General features: G+C 41.6%; 1 protein-coding gene across 1 annotated transcript in view; it reads right to left on the bottom strand.

The window, feature by feature from the left end:
- The window catches only part of CFL2 (cofilin 2), a 32,665-nt gene extending 10,691 nt beyond the window's left edge, over positions 1–21,974 (bottom strand). The window contains exon 1 of the mRNA XM_069949477.1: positions 21,752–21,974. Within this exon, the coding sequence (XP_069805578.1) occupies positions 21,752–21,754 (3 nt within the window). The 5' untranslated portion in view covers positions 21,755–21,974. The remainder of the gene's footprint in view (positions 1–21,751) is intronic.
- Between the last annotated feature and the right edge of the window lie 1,260 nt (positions 21,975–23,234).

The following is a 23,234-nucleotide window of genomic DNA, read 5'->3' as shown; positions in this document are numbered from 1 at the left end:
AATTTATTTATTTGCCAAAAATAGAATCCCCCTTTAACAGAACAAGAATGTGAACAGAAAAATATGTTTTATACTGTAGATGTTTCTGCACCTGTGTTCCCAGCTGGGGTTCCTGACTTTTATGCAGCTCTGTTTCCCACAGGTTTTTGTGCCATTTCGGTTTGGTCCAGTCTTACGTTTATGTCTTTGTACATCTACTTAATTTACTGGCTTCTCAACTCAATCAGCTGACAGCAAGTGTTATAATATGTCATGTTTGTTTAGCATTGGCTGACATACTAGCATAGAATTCATAGTCTCCGTCTAGACAATCATTGCCAAATGAGAAGCCCAAACATACTTCTAGCACATGATTGAGGTAGCTCATATGACATGTCTACTTACTCTACTGTAGATGGAGTAAGATGCAAGAAACTCTTCTGTGCTCTTTTGCAAGCTGTATCAAGAAAGGATATCTGATATAAAGTTTAATAGACACAATCACATATTTCATATGCATCAAAGTGTATATTACGCAAGTCTAGAGAATGGAAGTCGGGGTGAGGAACTGGCTTCACAAACTAAACTATGTGTAGCCTTAAGCCCCTATTACACGGGGCGATGGGGTGGGCAAGTGAGCACCGACTTGTCAGGTCAGCGCTCACTTGCTGCTCGTTCCATTGCCATCACATGCTATTACACACATTTGCAGTGAGCAAGGAGGAGCGGGTAGGAGTCGGGGGAGGGCCGCGAGGGGGGCTGCCCGGGCAATCGCCAGGGTGTCCGGGCAGCCCTATTACACGGAACAACGGCAGCAGATCGTTAACAGGCTGGTTGTTGGCGTTTCGAGCCTGTTGAAAGACAACGATCAGCCGACATCATGCATGTCGGCTGATCGTTGTCTTCTATTACACAAAGCAATTATTGGCCGTAGTGGACGATGATCGCTTAGTATAATAGGGCCTTTATTCTTCAGTAATGTACAGTATTTCCTCTGCCCACAGCTCTGTCACTTTAAGTCTCTTGACAAAAATTAATTCTTGACAAAAAAAATTTTTTAATCTTTATTTTCCTTTATTTTATTACATATTAAAAATTACAAAGAAAAGTCGCATTACAGGAATAACACAATATCTTCTTACCGATACACTTTCCTACATCCCTGTTTCCTGTTTGCGCCACCAAAAAACACATCTCTTACACCCCACCCCTTGCCGCTGCAGAGAAAAAGGAAGTAGAAGGGAAAGGGGGGGGGGGCTGTCACATTTTTCATCCTAATCACTTGTAATATTGTTCATATATCTTACTGTATCCTTCCCAGTTATACATAGTTGGGGGCTTCAGAGAGAACCATTTCCGCCATCACCAACCGAGCATAAAAAAGGAACCTACCAATTCTTTTTGGGGGGGTCAAGGGGGCTTTCTTATCCAATACTGCCCCTAGAATAGTAACCAGCGGAGAATTATTGAATAAAGCTTTGTCTGTACATTGTGACCAAATGTAACATGGGTAAAAGAGAAAGGGCGAAATGTTCCCTCTTACCTTCAGTAGAATTTGTTGAATTATAAGCAACAGCTAGAAGACATATACAATGCTGGAGGAGGTATTTTGAAATGTTAGTGGTGCTAATGCTAACATATATTAATGTGTAGTGTTGAGCGAAATAATAAATAATAAAACATGTTTTGAAAAAAAAAATATATATATATATCTATGTGTTGCCACTTTTAAGCAATCAGTGTGTGGCTAATATACCCATGTGTTGCTGGAATTAGGCCATCACTGCGTGGTTGATATATCCAAGTGTTGCCACAGTTAGGCCATCAGCGCTTGGCTAACCATGGCAACACTTGTATATATTGGCCAATCAGTGCATGGCTTATATATCCAAATGTTGCCACAGCTGGGCAGTCAGTGTGTTACTAATATATACAGGAGTTACTGGATTTAGGCCATCAGTGTGTGGCTAATATATATGTTGCAGTGAAATAGAATTCAGGGATTTGATCAAATCACTTAAGATTTGATTAAATCCCGGGAGATGATCAGAATGGCCAATCCCTTCCATCATTTCCCTGAAGAAAGTCAGTGATTTGATCCCTTTCAGGGAAATGATAGAATGAACGAGTCAGGATTCGCCCGGCTCTATATTTATTAAGTAACACGACAATAGTCATTCACACGAAAATATTTTATTCGTAACTAATTAACAAAGGAAACAGGTGGCTGAAACAGGTAGCTAAGCTGATATTTATAGGGAGCAGGAGGCATCATCACACAGCACATGGGACCGGAGGCAGACAGGGGAGAAGAGCAGGGAGCAGGAGGCATCACACAGCACACGGGACCGGAGGCGGACATGGGAGCAGGATGGGAAGCAGGAGGCATCATCTCACAGGACAAGGGACCGGAGGTGGACAGGGGAGCAGGAGGCATCATCACACAGCACACAGGACCGGAGGCGGACAGGGGAGCAGAGCCAGGAGCAGGAGGCATCATCACACAGCACACAGGACCGGAGGCGGACAGGGGAGCAGAGCCGGGAGCAGGAGGTATCATCACACAGCACACAGGACCGCAGGCGGACAGGGGAGCAGAGCCAGGAGCAGAAGGCATCATCACACAGCACACAGGATCAGAGGTGGACAGGGGAGCAGAGCCGGGAGCAGGAGGCATCATCACACAGCACACGGGACTGGAGGCAGACAGGGGAGCAGAGCCGGGAGCAGCAATCATCATCCCACAGCACATGGGACCGGAGGTGGACAGGGGAGCAGAGCTGGGAGCAGGAGGCATCATCACACAGCACACAGGACCGGAGGCGGACAGGGGAGCAGAGCCAGGAGCAGGAGGCATCATCACACAGTACACGGGAACGGAGGCAGACAGGGTAGCAGAATCAGCAGCAGGAGGCATCATCCCACAGCACACGGGACCAGAGGCGGACAGGGGAGCAGAGCCGGGAGCAGGAGGCATCATCACACAGCACACAGGACCGCAGGTGGACAGGGGAGCAGAGCCAGGAGCAGAAGGCATCATCACACAGCACACAGGATCAGAGGTGGACAGGGGAGCAGAGCCGGGAGTAGGAGGCATCATCACACAGCACACGGGACCAGAGGCAGACAGGGGAGCAGAGCAGGGAGCAGGAGGCATCATCACACAGCACACGGGACCGGAGGCAGACAGGGGAGCAGAGCGGGGAGCAGGAGGCAGCATCAGCAGCATCGCACAGCAAGCGGGGAGCATATCTTTCAGAGGAAATGATAGAATTCTATTCCATCATTTCCCTGAAAGTGGTCAGTTATTTGATCAAATCACTGACTTTCTTTAGGGAAATAATGGAAGGGCTTGGCCATTTCATCATTTCTCGGGATTTGATCAAATCCCTTAGTGATTTGATAAAATCCCTGATTCTATCATTTCACTGCAACATATACAAGTGTTGCCATGGTTAGCCAATCAGTGCATGGCTTATATATCCAAGTGTTGCCGCAGCTGGCCAATCAGTGCACAGCTAAAATATCCAAGTGTCAAAAAAAGTAATAAAACATTTTTTGGAAAAAAAATAAAAAATACATATCTACTTGTTGCCATGGTTAAGCAATCAGTGTGTGGCTAATATATCCATGTGTTGCTGGAGTTAGGCCATCAGTGCGTGGTTGATATATCCATGTGTTGACGCAGGTGGGCAATCAGTGCGTGTGTGTGACTCACGCTCATTCTACAAAAATTCTGCCATGGCTGCAATGCTTCTAAAACAAGCTGCTTCCCCAAGTCTCACGTCTATTCTAACACTAACATGCATATACACATCAGAGGAGGCTCTGTATTACTGACGCTGCAAAGTGCTAGTTGCATGCAGCGCCAAAAAATATTGGCGCAACCTGGGGAAAAAAAAATCTAAATAAAATAAAAAACAAAAAATAATAGATTGGTGCTCATTTACAGAGCAGTCATCTAATAAGCCAGAATTGTTGTTAAAGGCTTTAGGAAAGATAAGTGGAAGAGCTGTAATAATAGCAATATTGGTTATCCCTGCTAAGTGCAGTCCTCTCCCGACTCTGGGTCACGTGATCAGTCAGGCTCAAAATGTAAGTTTATGGAGCTCGACTGACACGCTGCAGTCCGGTCCTCTCCCCACTCAGACGCAGACCGATCAAAAGTTTTGACATGTCTCTATGACTGAGATGTCAAAAGTTTTCTATGGTGACAGTCCAAAATTACATGTAAACATGTAACATGTAAAATAAAAAAATAAAAAAAATCAGCAATTCTTAAAAAATATTTTAAAGGACAACTCCGGCCAAAACATATTTTTTAATATGTTATTACACAAGGAAAGTTAGACAAATTCCTAATGTACACTTATTATGGGAAATGCACATATAGTGCTATTTTCCTCAATTAAGTAGATCAGGCAGGCTTCAACTTCTCTAAAAAAAAACATGACGGCACGAATCAGGTGTAATTCATATGAAGTTTCCAGCAGGGAGCGCACTATATGGAGAAATTACATTGTAAAACTAACTAGGGCATTTACTCTGCTTTCATTCACAAAATACACCTATAGTGCCCCCCCCCCCCAAAAAAAAAACTCCCCCTGCCCTGTAGTGTAACCACTAACCCCCGTAAGGACCCCAAACTCCCCCCTGGGCCACCCCAAGCGCATCACAAGTGCCAGCAGCCCTGTCCAGTGCACACAGGATGGGGCTGCTGGCACTTGAGGTGCGGCTGCCCCCCCCCATCCGGTCACACACCACCACCGGCCAGGACTGCTTTTGTGATGCGTTTATTGAAACAATATGTGTTTGTGATAACACATTCCCTTTAATAAGTATAATTATAAGGGGGAGAAAAGAATACAAATATTTGGAGTGCATCAGATGTGTCCCAGTTAGTAGATGACATAATTAGAATGACATTCTCAAGGACTTATGAATGATTTCATTCTCTATATCTGGAGGGGTTGTTCATTAGTAGTTTAGAACATAATGAAACTATTAGTCATAGTTATACTGGGATTTTTATTTAAGGGGTTTTCCAGGACTTAAACTTTGACTTCTTAGCATTTACCCTTTTGTTTATAAGGATGGATATCAGGGCAGGAACAGAAGAGTGGTAGGGAGTAGGGATGGTCCGAACCTGCCGAGGTTCGGTTTCGTATCAACGCGAACGCTGGGCATCAGACTCCCGCTGTCTGCCCGCTCCGTGGAGCGGGTGGAAAAAGCGGAAGGACCACCTGGAAAACTGGGATACAGCCTATGGCTATGGCTGTATCCCAGTTTTCCAGGCGGTCCTCCCGCTGTATCCGCCCTCTCCACGGAGCGGGCAGACAGCGGGAATCATTACCGAGGGTTCGTGTTCGTGTTCGTACGAACCCGAACTCGGTTTGGACCATCCCCTGTCTGTGAAAGCCGGAGAAACCAAGTAACCTCTGTAGTGCTCAAAGCTCAGTAGGTGTGGACCATTGCGACCTGCAGGGAGTTTCATAGTGTTCACCTGCAGGGCCTCGTTGGTGATAAACTGTCCCAGGAATAGCAAAATCAACCCCTCAAAAACAAAGTTCTTCAACTGGGTGTAAAAACTGCAAGCTGTAATGCCTCCATGCTCCCTCTCCTATACCTAACCTTGCTTGGGCATCAGCATTTTGCTAACTGTCAATCAAGTAGGGATAGGGATGGGGCAGATACAGCCCTCAGTACTTCAAGAGTGTGGGAAGCCCCCCACACTTTGCACAGGAATTTTTTTTTAACATTAGGGGATCAAAGAGTGATATACAAAAGGTACCATGTGTCTCCTTGTTCTAACTGCTAACAGTGTCAGCAGTTTGGAACCTGAATTGCAGCTAACAGGTTCACTTTAAAGGGAACCAATCAGGTATGTAAGTGCCACGGCTGCTGCAGGAGCTGTATACAGTGGTTTACGGAAACATATCAGCTCGATTGGGCTGATTGGTTCCCTTTAAGAAAAATTGGAGTGGTCTCTAATTTTTTTCCAGAGCTGTATGTGCATTTATGTATATTTCCATAAGTGTATATGTGTCTATGTATATATGTGACTGTATGTATATATGTACTAGTGAGTGTACCTATATAGAAGACTGTATGTGCCTGTGAGTATATATGTACTAGTGAGTGTGTGTCTGTGTGTATGTATATACAAGACTTTGTATGTGCCTGAGAGTACATATGTACCAGTGTGTGTGTGTCTAAGATTATTTTTGGTGCAACTGGACTGATTTTATATTATTATTATTTTTTATTTTTTTAACGGATATAAATTTATCCCAGACATATTTTAACTTACTTGTAGATTTACCAGCCATATCTACTTTCAGTAGGGTAATATTTTTTCATGTTGCTTCTGATCTTTCTGCTAACTAACCTCATTTTGTGCCCTTTTGTTCTTGTGTTTATTTTATTTATTAAAAACTTTAATTAACCCTTAATAACCCTTAATATTTTCATTGCATTGCCCCTTTCTTCCAGACTATGCAAATTTACTTCTCTCCACTTAAAAGGTTTTTCTAACTAAAGATTTTTATATGTAGAAATTTGTTGCAAGTCCTCGTTGGTGTCATTCCAACTGTGCCAAGGCCACTGATCATAGCTACCTGTTCTATGTCAAAATACATAGTACTATGTCATAAAACATAGTATCACTGTGGCCAATGATTGTCTGAATGGACACTTCCTCTATGTTAGGAAACTGGAAGCTTTTTAAAGGGAACCAATCAGCACCATCCTGCAGCAGTAGCTTTATAAAGGTAAAAAAGTTTTATTATGCTGCACAAGGCTGGGAGAGGGGCAGTAACTAGTCATCAGCGGGAGCTGCTCGTGACTAGTCACAGCTCTCTGCCTATCACTGGGCAGTGCGGGAATGATTGAGAGGCCACTGGTAACTTATTTTGAGGGTATCAGAAATCACTACCCCTAAATCCTTCTTTTCTAAAGTCTTTCCTAACACAGAACTGCCAATAGAACAATCAGACAGAGGATTCCTTTATCCCCAATATACACTATTATACATTTGGAAAATTAAATAGCAGTTTCCATTGTTTTGGCAACATATCTAGTAGAGATGAGCGAACCGGGTTCGGGTTCGAGTCTATCCGAACCCGAACGATCGGCATTTGATTAGCAGGGGCTGCTGAACTTGGATAAAGCTCTAAGGTTGTCTGGAAAACATGGATACAGCCAATGACTATATCCATATTTTCCACATAGCCTTAGGACTTTATCCAAGTTCAGCAGCCACCGCTAATCAAATGCCGAACGTTCGAGTTCGGGTGGACTCGAACCCGAACCCGGTTCGCTCATCTCTAATATCTAGTCAAACATTGCCCACCAAACCTTCTCCTTAGTCACATATAAACATATCAAAAAGAACTAGACCCAAACCATAATAGACCCTTATGGCCACCACTTGTAACCAGTTTCTGCTCTGCTTCATTACCAATGACCTTCTGACATCTATCCTTCAGCCAACTGCAAAGCCACTAGATAATCCAGGAATTGAGGGGGTTGTCCAACTCTTAACACCTATTTTGTGGTTAGCAGATAAGTGTTAAAGGGGTAGTGCGGCAGTAAAGAATTATTCACAGACTAACACACATTACAAAGTTATACAACTTTGTAATGTATGTTATGTCTGTGAATGGCCCCCTTCCCCGTGTCCCACCACCCCCACCTGTGTACCCAGAAGTGTGGTGCGCTATACTCACCTGTCACGTGCCGACACCTGTCTCCGATCTTCAGCGAGTGACGTCTTCTTCAGGTGGACGGCGAACAGCTCCGACTGTCCCGAATGCCGGCCGCCCTCTGCAGCGTCATCCGATGCTCAGCCGCGATTGGCTGAGCATAACTGTGCTCAGCCAATCGCGGCTGAGCACAGTTGTGACGCGGCCGAGGGGGGACGGGCGGCAGCGACTCGGCCATCCGTCCGAAGAGGACGTTTGGCACAAGATGGCGGACGGCCCTCGACACTTCCGGGTACACGGGTGGGAGTGGTGGGACATGAGGAACGGGGCGATTCAAAGACATAACATACATTACAAAGTTGTATAACTTTGTAATGTGTGTTATTCTGTGAATAATTTCTGAGCGCCGCACTACCCCTTTAAGTGTATGAGAATGGGGATCCAACTGCTGGGACCCCCTTTGTGATAGGTTTCCAAATCTTCAGTCAGAATGGGGCACAAGATGTACATGCGCACCACCTCTCTATTCCCTGTTTATTAATAGGCTATATTCTTACAATGTTAAAATGATGTGGAAAAATGGTTTGCAAAAACTGCTTGCTGGGTTTCCAAAGCCACACTGTTATGGATGTCATGATTATATTTTGTAGATTTTGTGAAGCCATTACAATATGGAGCTCACCTTCTAAACACGTAGAGATGTTTATATTCCTAAAAGCCTATGTAAGTAAACACTAGTGCTACCAAAGTAACTCTTTTAGTACTACTAACATGCACGTGTCCTAAAAGTTACGTGGGGAAAACCTTCAGAACCCTACGCAAAAGACTGAGTGAACATATTGGTGAAATAAAAAAACAAAAGAGAAACACCAGTTGCAATTCACTTTATAGCGAAATCCAGCCGGCGTAGAGGAGAAGTGAGGATGATTGGAGTCCATAGCGAGACGTGGAGCGCATAGCGTTCCAGGTAATTTAGCGACCAAGTTTAACATATCCTCCGCAGCGATCGGAGTTGATAATGAGACTTGGAGCACAAGTGCGTTCCAGGTAACTTGGAAACAAATTAAACAAAATCTTTGTAATTACCACCCTGGGCAGAAGCAGCTGATCACCAGGAATTGAAGGCCAGTGTGGTGAATGGTATGGCGTAGCCGTCTGTCAATCAAAGGTAAGGGCGGAACTACGGCATAGATATAAGGGAAACCTGTGATCCTGGACTAGTGTGCGACCATCATCAGAGCTATTCACATGGATACTTCATAACAGTTCAGAAGAGAAGCAGCGGAATAAGCCCCTGATGACTTATCGCATAGGAAACGCGTTGGGATCAATGGACTCTGTTTGAACTGACACCAAGAAATAAGGAAATTAGTTTATCTTGGAAATTATCTTGTATATGCTGCATCCTAGTGAAAATAAAAATAAATGTTGACAACATGCAATAATGATCTAAGAGATGAATTTGAGCACTTTTAAGCAATAGTATCATGCATAGTATGGGAATGGTGTGCAATAAATAAATGAATGTAATAACCTATAACCCTGTTCACACAACACAAACGGTAAAGAAGGCTTTGTGTGAAAGAACACATTGCTCACTGGGATTGAAAGGGCAATAAGAGACTTGTGCAATATAATTTATTCACATAGTGCAATAACAAATCTATATTCAAATCAAATATAACCCTAGTGTGAACAAGTGCTGAAACGAATATTTTCTGTGGCAACTCTGTGAACAATAGACTGTAAGCTACTAGAAACTTGATGATGGCTGCGAAGAATAAGACAGACATTTAAAAAGGATTTAATTAGGTTTTTCTTTTGTTTGTGTTTTTTCTTTTAAGAGTGAAAATAAAAGTTACATTTTATATCTCCTATTTAGTCAGTGATATTTGCTAATCCAAGGAAGATACAACTTACTAGAGATGAGCGAACCGGGTTCGGGTTTGAGTCCATCCGAACCTGATCGTTCGGCATTTGATTAGCAGTGGCTGCTGAACTTGGATAAAGCTCTAAGGTTGTCTGGAAAACATGGATACAGCCAATGACTATATCCATGTTTTCCACATAGCCTTAGGGCTTTATGCAAGTTCAGCAGCCACTGCTAATCAAATGCCGAAAGTTCGGGTTCGGATGGACTCGAGCATGCTCCAGGTTCGCTCATCTCTACAACTTACCAAATAACCTGTCAAAGTTCAAATATATATATTTATATATAGACAAAAAACCAAAGTGCAGCAGCAACCCACAGGTGCAGGGGCTTACCGTATATACTCCTCCCAGCGTACACATGGTAAACACCTGCTCTGTAGATATTAAAAAGTGAGGATCTTAGCAAATTATTTGATCAAATAGAGTGTACCCTGTCGCTGACGTTAAGGCGTCCTCGAGACATGGTCCCTACTCTAGCATTTTCACACTAGAAATGGCCTCTCCTGGGCTAAATAAGCCTACAACTGGGCAGATAGGAGCCAAATAGTCTCTTTTATAGCACCCTTGGGACTCTGTTCACACTGCAGGTTGCACGCTGCTCACGGCTAAAGTACAGACAAAAAAACTGAAAGTGCAGCAGCAACCCTGTTTGATCAAATAGTTTGCTAAGATCCTCACTTTTTAATATCTACAGAGCAGGTGTTTACCGAGTGTCCGCTGGGAGGAGTATATACGGTAAGGTAAGCCCTTGCACCTGTGGGTTGCTGCTGCACTTTCATTTTTTTGTCTGTACTTTAGCCACGAGCAGCATGCAACCTGCAGTGTGATCAGAGTCTTAGATGTGCGGCCAATTTTTCATATATATATATATATATATATATATATATATATATATATATATATATATATATACACATTTCAACACCAGATCAAAGAACGCTCAAAGCTTGCATACTCGCTTGCTTAGTTGCTTTTATAACAGTATAACCACACTCAGATGTAGTAACTGCAACCAATCAATCCTTCTGTTTGCAAAGGAGTCTCTTATTTATTTTCCTAAATATTTCATAATTAGAAATAGGGGATTGTGTGTTTTATATTTAGACTATTTTTTCACTTTATTCACTTTTTGTTAATTGTTCCACTAGGGGACTATACTATACAATCTGTTTATAGCACATAAAATATTTGCAGTACACCTCTGCCTCTTGCAGAGTGTGACTGGATTCTGTGTCACATGGTTAATGGTGGCTATGACATATTGTGAGACTGTCACTCACTATTATCACTGGCTGCCATACTGGGAGGGCTGACTAAAAGGGGGAAACCGAAAGGGTAATCCTTCTTCAGAAAAAAAGTCAGTTACTATTTTGTAATTCACCCAGCATAAATCACAAAAGGTTTAGATTTAACAAAATCCTACATTTTATGAAATTTGGGCCAAATTCATGATGAATTAATTGACTTATTTATAAAAATATTATAATTCAAAACAATCAAAGAAAACACACAGACTAGAGGAACTACACATTAAAAAGCATTAACAGCACACTGCCACCTGCTGTCCTTCTTATATATGGGGTTAGAAAAATTAAAGAAGTCCAGCATAAAATTTTATTAAAGTATTGTATTGGACCCCAAAAGTTATACAAATCACCAATATATACTTATTACGGGAAATGCACATAAAGTGTTTTTTCCCTGCACTTCCTGGATAAAATGGTGATGTCATGACCCGAATCCCAGAGCTGTGCGGGCTGAGGCTGCTGGAGAGAATGATGGCAGAAGGATGCTCAGTGTCCCTCCAGTGTCCCCCTGCCATCATCCCTTCCAGCAGCCACAGCCCGCACAGCTCTGGGGGTCGGGTCGTGACATCACCATGTTATCCAGCCCACCTTTTTAAACTTTATAGCCTGCTGCATTAAAGAATATACTGCTCCATAGTAACAGTAATGTAATGTATGAAGAAAATCCCCACATCCAGGTGTGTAAACCTTGTGGCATCTTCCCCAAGAGGATTGGAGGCTGCAGTTACTGCCAAAGGTGCCAAAAAAGTACTTAATACTGACTAAATAGTTTAACCCATTTAGGACCAGACTGTTTTTTCCTCCTCATGGTTAAAAGGCCATAGTTTACATTTTTTCACCTAGAGACCCACTTTCTTGCGCCACTAATTGTACTTTGCAATGGCAGGCTTTTTTTTTGCATAAAGTACGTTGCAAAACCAGAAAAAAGTTAAATGTGTGATGAAATTGAAAAAAACAAACACATTTTTTTAAATTTGGGGAGTATTTGTATTTACGCAGTTTGCCCTAGGGTAAAACTGACTTGTTATCCATGTTCCTCAAGTCGTTACCATTACAACGATATGTAACTTGCATAACTTTTATTTTATTTGATGGCTTTAAAAAAATTTAAACCTCTTTAAAAAAAATTCATGTTCCTTAAAATTGCTCTATTACTATGCTTATAGCTCTTTTATCCTTTGGTCTATGGGGCTGGTTGAGGTGTCATTTTTTGTGCCATGATCTGTACTTTCTATTGGTACCTTGATTGAGCATATGTTACTTTTTGATCGCTTTTTATTACAATTTTTCTGTATTTGATGCGACCAAAAATTTGCTATTTTGCACTTTAGATTACGCCAAATTACGCCATTTACCGTGCAAGATCGGGAATGTGGTAATTAAATAGTTCATGCGATTACGCATGCGGCGATTCCAAACATGTTTATTTATTTATTTATTTATAAAATCGGGAAAGGGGGGTGAGGGGGGAGGCGATTATTTATTAATAAAAAAACATTTATTTACTTTTTTTACACACATACTAGAAGTCCCCCTGAGGGACTTCTAGGATGACTTCTCTCATCTCTCATAGAGATCTATGCAGAATAGTTATACTGCATAGATCCATCAGATAGGGACTCTATTGCTTTCGGCCCAAATTTGGGGTCAAACGGTTCAGGCGTTTGGAAGTCTATTTGGGACAGACAGACTTTCCTTTTTATGATATAGATTATCTATATCATAAAAATGAAAGTCTGTCTGTCTGTCTGTCTTTCCGTCTGTCCCATATAGGCTTCCAAACGCCTGAACCGTTTGACCCCAAATTTGGCACACAAATACATTGGGTGCCCGGGAAGGTTTTAGCGAAGGTCCCGTCCCCGCCAGATGTACAGGAGGGGAGGGGGAAGAGCGGCGCCCCATAGAGATGAATGGGAAAATCTCCTCACTGCAAACACAGGTGATATAATTAGCTGCAGCAGTAAACGGCAGTTGAGAGCCTTAGCAACCAATAGGATTACTGCTTTAATTTTCACAGGGAGCAATGGTTGCTAGGGCAGCTGCCTCACAACATCCACAGTAATAACTGGTAGACCCCCTACTTCAACCATACCACACCAGACCAATACTGCCATACTGTGACTGGATAACACCACTATACCAGACCTGACCAATACCGCCATACCCCCCTCGAAAAGACACCAGATTTTCTGTCAAGTCTGAACGGGAGGGTACTGCCCCTCTGCAAGGTGCTACCCTACGCACCAGACCATGGGTGCCTAATGGTAAATACGACCCTGCAGGTATACAGGACACTACAGGTATACAGGACCCCAAAACTATACACTACAGGTGCACGGGACCTCCACCAACTATATACTTCAGGTATACAGGACCTCCACCAACTATATACTACAGGTATACAGGACCCCAAACTATACACTACAGGTATACAGGACCCCAAAACTATACACTACAGGTATACAGAAACTCCACCAACTATATACTACAGGTATATAGGACCCCAAACTATACACTACATGTATACAGGACCTCAAAACTATACACTACAGGTATACAGCACCTTCACCAACTCTATACTACAGGTATACAGGACCCCAAAGCTATATACTACAGGTATAAAGGAACTCCACCAACTATATACTACAGGTATATAGGACCCCAAACTATACACTACAGGTATACAGGACCTCCACCAACTCTATACTACAGTTATATAGGACCCTCAAACTATGCACTACAGGTATACAGGACCCCCGAACTATATACTACAGGTATACAAGACCTTCACCAATTATACACTACAGGTATCCAGGACCCTCAAACTATAAACTACAGGTATACAAGACCTCCACCAACTATACATTACAGGTATACAGCACCAACTATATACTACAGGTATACAGGACCCCCGAACTATACAGTACAGGTATACAGGACCTTCACCTTCACCAACTGTACACTGCAGGTATACAGGACCTCCCTCAACTATACACTACAGGTATACAGCCCCCCCAACTACACACTACAGGTATACAGGACCCCCCAACTATACACTATAGGTATACAGCCCCCCCAAGTATGCACTACAGATATGCGAGACCCCTAAAAACTATACATTGTGGGTATACAGAACCCCTCCAACTATACACTACAGGTATACACTAATTCCAATGATTAACTCAGATGAAACAATACCTTTAGCTTGGCCTCCTAGGCACCTTAGAACAAATCTAATTAACACGCTGACACTTTATACCCGGGCAGCGCCGGGTATATTTTCCAGTAATATATATAATGTATTATTTAGATTTTTTTTTTTTTTTTTGTCTGCATAATCGAAAATTCATAAAATACCATAAAAGTGTATAAACAGATATGCAACAAGCAGATATTAAGATATATACATTACCAGAATATAACAATCCTAAATAAAAACCTTTGGAAAGATGAAATAGGAATATCAGATCATAGGCCACTCTTCCAGGAGTTTTTAGTACCCTCTAAGAGTGCCAGCAAGTGACACCAACATAACTTCATACAGTACAATGGCATGCACATACGCCCCCTCAAGACATGCCTGCCAAATAGTTACAAAGTTACATCGTTTGTAAGGCTGATAAATGACATACATTCATCCAGTTTAGCTTATTACCCTATAGTGTTGTTCCAGAAAAAAAGTCATGAGGTGGAATAAACTCCAAATCAGAATAAGTCCCTGGATAAACAACCCTTCTCCAAAGTAAAGTAAGTATAACCTGTAATATTATTGTACCTGTGAAAATTAGTCTTTTGATGGCATTGGGAGGGGGGTGCACAAATCCTGGCATCAGCCAAATGCTGAGCTTCTAGGGAGTGCTGGATTACACACCATTCTTCCGATTCCTATTTTTAATATTATTACACTCCAGAAATGTATCCAGCGCCTTTTGATCTTTTCTATTGAGTTCATTATTACAACTTCCTCTGGCTGAGAGTCCCACAGTGTCACTGCTCTTACAGTAAAGAATCCCTGCCTGTGCTGGTGTAGAAACCTGACTAGTCTGACTAGTGATTTGTACAGTGGTAGAACAACTTCCTTGTCTTGCATCTATGCCCCTTTTGATCTTATTTATGTTGGCAACAGCTGCATGACACTGGTTACTATAGTTAAATTTACTCTCTAAATTAAACCTACAAAGTGCTTTTCCATGTCAGTGTTGCTCTTTGTTTTCTCATTTAGTAACTAATCCCAGCATGGATTCTTCCCCCCTTACATTTATAAATGTTGAATCTCATCTGCCATGTCTCAACTCAAGCCTCCAACTTATCCATGTATAACAGTGCCCTGTCTTCTGCTGTATTAAAGGGGTTGTCTAAGGAACTGGCAGCAGCGGAGCAGGACAGGTAAGTACAGTATACAATACTGACATGTCCCCCCACAGCCCCGGCAACATGGCTTAGTATGAATTTTTCCTGGACAACCCTTTTCATTGCTTTACAAAGTTTTGTATGATCTGCAAAAATGAACTTGTTACAATCTCTATACATGGTCATTAATAAATATATTAAAGAGAAACTGACCCCTGGGGTACCCCACTAGTTACAGTGACCCACTCAGAATAGGTACAATTAATAACTAGAGATGAGTGCAACTCGAGCAACTCTACTCTAATACATGGAATCCTAAAAAAAAACATCAGATTTGTTTTGCAATTATTGGGTCTGGGCTAGTAAGGACCCCAGTATAAAAACTAGTGTTGTCTCTTAACATAAGCAGAGCTGATGAGTAACAATCCATATCTATATAAATAATAAAAATTTAGTGTTTCAGTTCTTTCTAAGCAGTTTTGTTAATGTCAATGTACCTAATGATCTAGAAGCAATAAATCGGATCCGCAGAGGTCTAGGGCAGTGTTCCCCAACCAGAGGCTCAGGAGTCATACTGCTGTGTGCTAGTTGTGCCAGGGTTGCTATAATGTTACTGATGTTTGGCATTAATAACATATCTTACGAAGTCAACACAATGGCAGTAAGAGCCATGTGACTTGTACTTGCTTTTTACAGAGTTTTACTTTTAATAACCAGTGTACCCTGGAACCAAATTGGTCATATATAAGAGTAGTGGTTTACAAGCATGAGAAGGTTACGGATCTCTGGACAAAGGTGAATGAATCAATATGTTCATGGTAATCTAGGGTAAATAACATATTTCCTCATAAACTTAGCCTAATCTCTTCCCAAAACACATACTGTAAAATCATTGCATTGCCATATTCAGGCCCCTATACGTTTTGTTTTGGGTTTTTTTGCCTATGGAGCTGTGCAAGGGAGGTAATCTTTAGTTTTCATTGGTACTGAGATAGATGGAACTTTAGGATTACTTTCTATACAGTGTTTTATAGGATGTTATGTGACAAAAAAAGAACAATTTTTAGTCTTTTATGGCATTCACCGTATGAGATGAACAACATTGTATTTTAAAGGTTTGGACATTTCTGCACATGGTGATACCAAATATTTTATATGTCATTGAAGTGATCTTCAATGCCAAGCATTGATGTGAATGTCCGCTCCTTAGCCCTGTCCTTACTACATTACCTGACCTATGATGTACATGTACACCAGGGGTGTCAAACTCCGGCCCTCCAGCTGTTGCAAAACTACAATTCCCATGATGCCTGGACAGCCAAAGCTTTAGCTTGATAGGAATTGTAGTTTTGCAACAGCTGGAGGGCCTGAGTTTGACACCAGTGATGTACACCACCTTTTAAAATAGTATTCACTAAAAAAGGCCTACTATTAAGGGGCTACTCAGGAAAAGATAAAATAAATGCATCAGATTGACTTTCTGCTCTCTCAGTGTTAAAGAAACTCTGTACCCACAATCCCCCCCCCCCCAAACCACTTGTACCTTCGGATAGCTGCTTTTAATCCAAGATCTGTCCTGGCGTCCCTTCGGCAGGTGATGCAGTTATTGTCCTACAAAAACAACTTTCAAACTAGTAGCCCCGTGCCTAACGGCCGGGGCTTAGATTGTGTATGCATTAGGCTGGCACACCCTCTCTGTCCCTCCTCCCCGCCCTCCTCATCATTAGGAATGCCCCAGACAGATTGTCTCCTATTTATCAGCTGTGTGAATACTGAACATAGGCTGGATCGTGAAGGCACCTGTGCAATGTTCAGACAGGAGAAAATGTTCCAGTGGCAATCCTAATGATGAAGAGGATGGGGAGGAGGGACAGTTAGGGCAAAGTTAGGGCACAGATACTCTAAGCCCCGGCCATTGGGCACGGGGCTGCAAGTTTAAAAGTTTTTTAGGACAATAACTGCATCACCTGCCGAATAGACCCCAGGACAGATTTTTGATTAAAAGAAGCTATCTGAAGGTACAAATGGTTTGGGGGGGTCAGATTGTGGGTACAGAGTCGCTTTAGGAGATAGCAGCAGAATGGGGGACTCACACCAGCTCAGTGGACAGGAGGGACAAAATGCCAGAGGGCAGCCCACACAGGCTGTTTTCACAAAGAAGAGCACACAATAGGTAGTTTGCATGGGAGAATCATATAGGCTGAGTATAAGACAGAAAATGGAGCTCATAAAGCAAACTGTAGAGGTTGTAGAAGCAAAACTAAGTAACGTTTAATTAAGACTTATGTTTTCGCACCATAATAAGTATAAAGCAAGAACAAAGTCAGTTGCCCATGACCTTTAAAGGCTCCATTTTATAGTTGACATATGGAATGAATAAATATATTAAGACTTTACTTGTCTTGTTCAATGGTCAACACTTTAGGTAGCTTCTGTTCTTTGACTTTGTGGAAAATATTGCAAACCACATGAATAGGACAACCTCTCAGTCTACCTCCTGGTAAAACTAAAGACACCCCTCACGCATAGAGCGTATATATCTCCACAGGATACAAGCGCCCAGTCCATAAAAATTCCAAAGTTTATTAACGTTTCCTTAAAAACCCTTAAACCACATAAAGTTCTTTAAAACATAGAGACACAGGCAATATATGACAGACAGAAACATAAGGCAACATACCATTGCATTTCTTGCTTCTCTAGCCCTCACTCATTGTCCCAAACACATGGGAAGCTGAGACAGCATATAAACTCAAATGCCCCTCCATGCAAGCCATGTGAAACCTAATCATCATAGACCAACATTAAAGGGAAACTCCAGTTAAGCGAAAACTGGTTTTCTATTAAAAGTACATTTAAAGTTATATAGATGTGTCTATACAATGTATTACCGTATCTGTGCGGTTCTGCCCCACTGGTAGCTGATAGAAATCCGGGAAGTAAAAAAAAAAAAAGGGCCCCTTTGCCAATTCACATTATTCTGCTCCCTCTGCTCTCCCACCTAAGGAGACAAATATTCAATGCCTCTGTCTCACATTGTGTGTGTGAGTGATCCACCATCTTTGAATGACCAGAAGCAGCTGCAGCAAAAATGTTACTGATTGTGATGGGTGGGGGGCTGTGATGATCAGCTAAGGGAAAGCATTGCATTCTGGAAACTGCTCAACCAGGAAGGACAGAAACATTACAGAACCCCCACCCCCACCCCCACCCTCCTAAAAATATGGATTTTTGGTAGTTTCAAAACTGGGATAGATAGGTAAGTAAGTAAGTAAGTAAGACCTCATCCAGATATCTGTGGGCAAGACCGTAAAGCCGTGAAGAGTATAAAGTCTATAGAGCCCGCACCACAAAACAGATCATACAAGTGAAGGCCTTACTTTTTTCAGAATGGATTGAGGGCCACACATGGATCTGACAACTCAATAGAAAACAAAAGGTCCTTTTTCTGTCCTAAAATTAGTATCCTGATTTACAGACAGAAAAACTGATGTGTGGATTTGGCCTTACAAGTTTTTTTTGAGCTAAATATAAGAGATACGTATAAAGGAAAGACTAATACTTTTATATTTTGTAACCACACCTGCATCAGCCTAACCGTAATAAACAAATCCTCTTTGTGTGTTCTTTACAGACACTATGTTCCGGAACTGTATGGACAGTATTATAATTGTATTATAAGACTTTTAATGTTTTTTCCCCCATAGTCAAGTGTATAAACATTATAAAAGCCTGAAAAACGTAGGTTACTTAACTAAAACAGTGTTTGAATAACTGACATTGCACAAATGGCCAATGCAGCAAGAGTCTGTGATAGAAAAACTACCACAAAGTCATCGTGTGTGGACGTAACCTATGAGTAAATATAGGATTCTATCTATAGCTGAGGGACTGAGATATCCCAAGTGCGAGTCATCCGCACAGATGTCCGAGAGATGTGAAAATACCTTTTATCAGGGTAGGTTCACACTGCGTTTTTGCTGTTCATTTAACAGATCCATTTCTTAATGGTTACTTTTATTGTACAGAAAAACGCAAGTTTTTATGTACACTATAAAAAAGGATAATTTTTTTTTATAATAATGGAGGTCAATGGAAAACTGGATCCAAACGGATGCACACAATTAAAGCAGGGCATGCAGAAAGTGTGAATTAGGAATGCCATACCTTTTGTGTATACAGCTCCTATATGTGCCTTGGATTAATACAGGTGCTGATTAGACTATGGCTACAATCCTGTGTGTAGTCCTATATTACTCCTCATGCGGCTATAACCCTGTGTGTAGGCCTATATTACTCCTCATCATGTGGCTATTACCCCTGTGTGTAGTCCTATATTACTCCCCCATCGTACGGTTATTACCCTATGTGTAGTCCTATATTACTCCTCATTAGTGTCGGACTGGGGTATCTGGGGCTCACCAGAGGAAATGATCCTAGGAGCCCACCAATGAAGAAACAGTGAGAAACGACATGAGAGTCAGTGTTTGTGCATGTTGTAAAGCTGGGGGCCCACCGGAGGATCCTCTGGTCCTCTGGTGGGCCAGTCCGACACTGCTCCTAATAATACAGCTATAACCCTATGTGTAGTCCTATATTACTCCTCATCATGCGGCTATAACCCTATGTGTAGTCCTATATTACTCCCCATCATATGGCTATAACCCTATGTGTAGTCCTATATTACTACCCATCATGCGGCTATAATACTGTGTAGTCCTATATTCCTCCTTATCATGCGGCTATAACCCTATGGGTAGTCCTATATTACTCCCCATCATGTGGCTATAACCCTATGTGTAGTCCTATACTCCTCCTTATCATGCGGCTATAACACTGTGTGTAGTCCTATATTCCTCCTTATCATGTGGCTATAACCCTGTGTGTAGTCCTATATTAGTCCCCATCATGCGGCTATAACCCCGTGTGTAGTCCTATATTAGTCCCCATCATGCGGCTATAACCCTGTGTGTAGTCCTATATTAAAGGATTATCTTATCTTATATTACTCCCCATCATGCAGCTATAATCATGCTTGTTACCATTGCTCGCTAGTTGTAATAAAAATGTACTTTTATGTCTTTGTGTGGACCATATTATATGGCCCGATATTAAGGAGCAAGCGAGCTCTGACCTATTAGGTCTCCTCGTTCCTTGCTCACTGTCAGTGCATTTGCATGCACAGACATGGGGGGGTGGGCGCAAGGAGCAGCAGGAGGGGCAGCCCAGACGATCCTTAGATCGTCTGGTTGGCCGGAAAAAGATAGTGGCGGTAAGCTGCCACCATTCCTATTACAGAGAGCGACAGGCAGCAGACTGTCGCTATCGTTGTCGTTTTGATAGGTCATGTTTTAGGACTATGATCAGCCAACATGGTGCATGACGGCTGATTGTTGCCTTTTAACATGACCTATTACGCCAAACAATTATCTGCCGGTACAGCCGGTAATCAGCCAAGTACGGCCGATAATTGTTTGGTGTAATAGTGCCATGAGTCATGTCAAGTACCTCCTGCAGTTCTGTACAGAGACAAGACCTCCACTGTGAATTACAATCTGATTCCCTTCCACATACATATACATGGATATTTTTGTTCGTATATAGCACCATGCTACATAAAAACAATTACCTATATAAAAATGTCTATTTAATACAGCAAGCAAATGTAAAAATGATTCAAATAGATATTTATTTGCATATTTTATTTAATACAACTATATAATACACATGAATTCATACATACTATACCCATATTAATCCCAATACATTTGGCTTTAATATGGAAACCATATAAGAAATCTCACACACCGAAGAAGGGACTGAACATCCTCTCCCTCTCTCCCTGTGTCTACACCACCTGTCAAACAATAACTTTGCTAAGGATTATTCTCCACTCCTTGACCTTTTAAGGCATTCTAGCATGTGCTATAGTCATTGTGAGAGTAATAGTCATGTAACAGTCCACTTTGTACATTATTCTGCTACTCGATGAATTAGAAAAGTTTACCGCATGCATTCAGGGTCTTTGTATTAACCAGATATACTTCTAAAGCTAATATTAGTTTATAACAACCTCCCTTACAATAATCAATAAATGAAAAAAAATATTTGTATTGATATAGGTAAGACAAATAATAAATAATATTATAGTATACATTTACTATAAGTAACTGGTAGGGCCTGGAAAATGCAACCCTTTAAATGTTACCCCTAACAGAACTATAAGCTTTCTTAGTTGCAGAGGGTAATATGGAACTGCTATTTTTTTGTAGACTATATAAAGAAAAACGTGAGGACACCAAAGACACGATAACTCCACGTTTGTACATTTCTCTACAGGTTTGTGAATTTCTCTGAAATAATACAGTATGAAGGCGAGTAAATGGTGATCATGGCAGTAGGATTTATTTATTCATTCACAAAATCTAATAAAAAAAAAATAAAAAATTAAGCGCAATAGATTTTTGTGGATTTGCTTACCATGCTGGCCTTTGTGTAAGGAGAGCTCTAAGTATCCGGGGCTTACGTCTATTCCCAAACTTGCCAAGAACTCCAATAAATGATGAGGAAGGCAGAGTGTCAAACAACCGTGGTAAAGTACAGACCGCCAGGAAAGGGGAGCAGAAGTAAAAACGTGAAGAGTAACAATATAAGGACAGGGAAGAGTGAGGGAGGCAAAGAGAGGTTAGTCTGATGAACACAAGTGTAATATAGTTCAGAGGAGGGTGGGTTATTGGAGAAGGCAGGCAGTCAGTCACTCAATGCCCTGCTCATGCTCATAGCACACATGCTGGACTGACAGCTGCACCGTGCCTAGGTCATCTACACCAAGACACACTTAACTCTTTATGGCATGTTATAATGAATACAGCAAATCCCTCTAGTATCTAAAAATCATAGACACGTTGCATAATATTGAATGCAAATCTCTGTAATTTATAGGCTGTAGTAGTAGTGTATAACTAGGCATTTAGTAGTAGATTCCAACACTCATCAGAATTAAAAGGCTAAATAGGATTTGTTAACTTGTTAACTTATAGGATTATTAACTTGTCAAAAAAGGACCAAAGAGGGTTGAACAAAATGAGAAAAAAAAACAGGTCTCATCTTTTTTTTTTATTCCATTAACGGCTTCCCCCCTGTCCATGGGCTGTCTGGTACAGCTGCTCATCTCTATTTACGTATAGGAGGCTTAGCCACAATACCAGACACTTCCCACCAACAAGAATGGTGCTGTTGCTGGGGAAATAAAGAGGTCTGTTTTTCCTTTTTTCCGCATTACTGTTTTTTTGTGTTAAGGCCCTATTAAAGGGGTATTCCACTCAAACTAGACTTTTGATATGTTGCTGCCCATGGTGAGACTAACAATTCATTCCATACTTGTTATTATGTAGTCTGCCTCCTTCCCCCAGTTCTCAGCTGCTACTTTCTGCTGAAAACACAAAAATCTGCCTGTGAGCCTTTCTCTCTGTCTCCCCCTCCTTTCTGAGACTTTATCTGCAACATTGTAGCAACTTTGCAATGCATTAAAAAGAAGCTACAATGTTGCAGATAAAGACAGCCAGGGACTTGTTTACATCAGCTGTCTCAGAAGGAAGGGGGGAGGGAAAGCAGAGAGAAATGCTCACACACATATTTTTGTGTTTTCAGCAGAAAGCAGCAGTTTGAGTGGGATAACCCTTTAAAGTTTTTCTTTTAAATCAACTGGTGTCAGAAAGTTATATAGATTTGTAATTTACTTCTATAAAAAAAATCTCAAGTCTTCCCATACGTATTAGCTGCTGTATGTCCTGGAGGAAATATTGTTTTATTTTCAGTTTGACACAGTTCTCTCTGCTGACATCTCTGGCCGAGACAGTCTCAGTTTTCTATGAATCCCCATAGAAAACTTCTCCTGCTCTGGATAGTTCCTGTCTCGGCCAGAGCACTGTGTCAGACTAAAAATAAAACATTTCCTGCATGA

Source organism: Dendropsophus ebraccatus, chromosome 13 (assembly GCF_027789765.1).
Source record: "Dendropsophus ebraccatus isolate aDenEbr1 chromosome 13, aDenEbr1.pat, whole genome shotgun sequence".
In the NCBI taxonomy this organism is placed as follows: Eukaryota; Metazoa; Chordata; class Amphibia; order Anura; family Hylidae; genus Dendropsophus; species Dendropsophus ebraccatus.
This window is presented reverse-complemented; position numbering and strand designations above follow the sequence as displayed.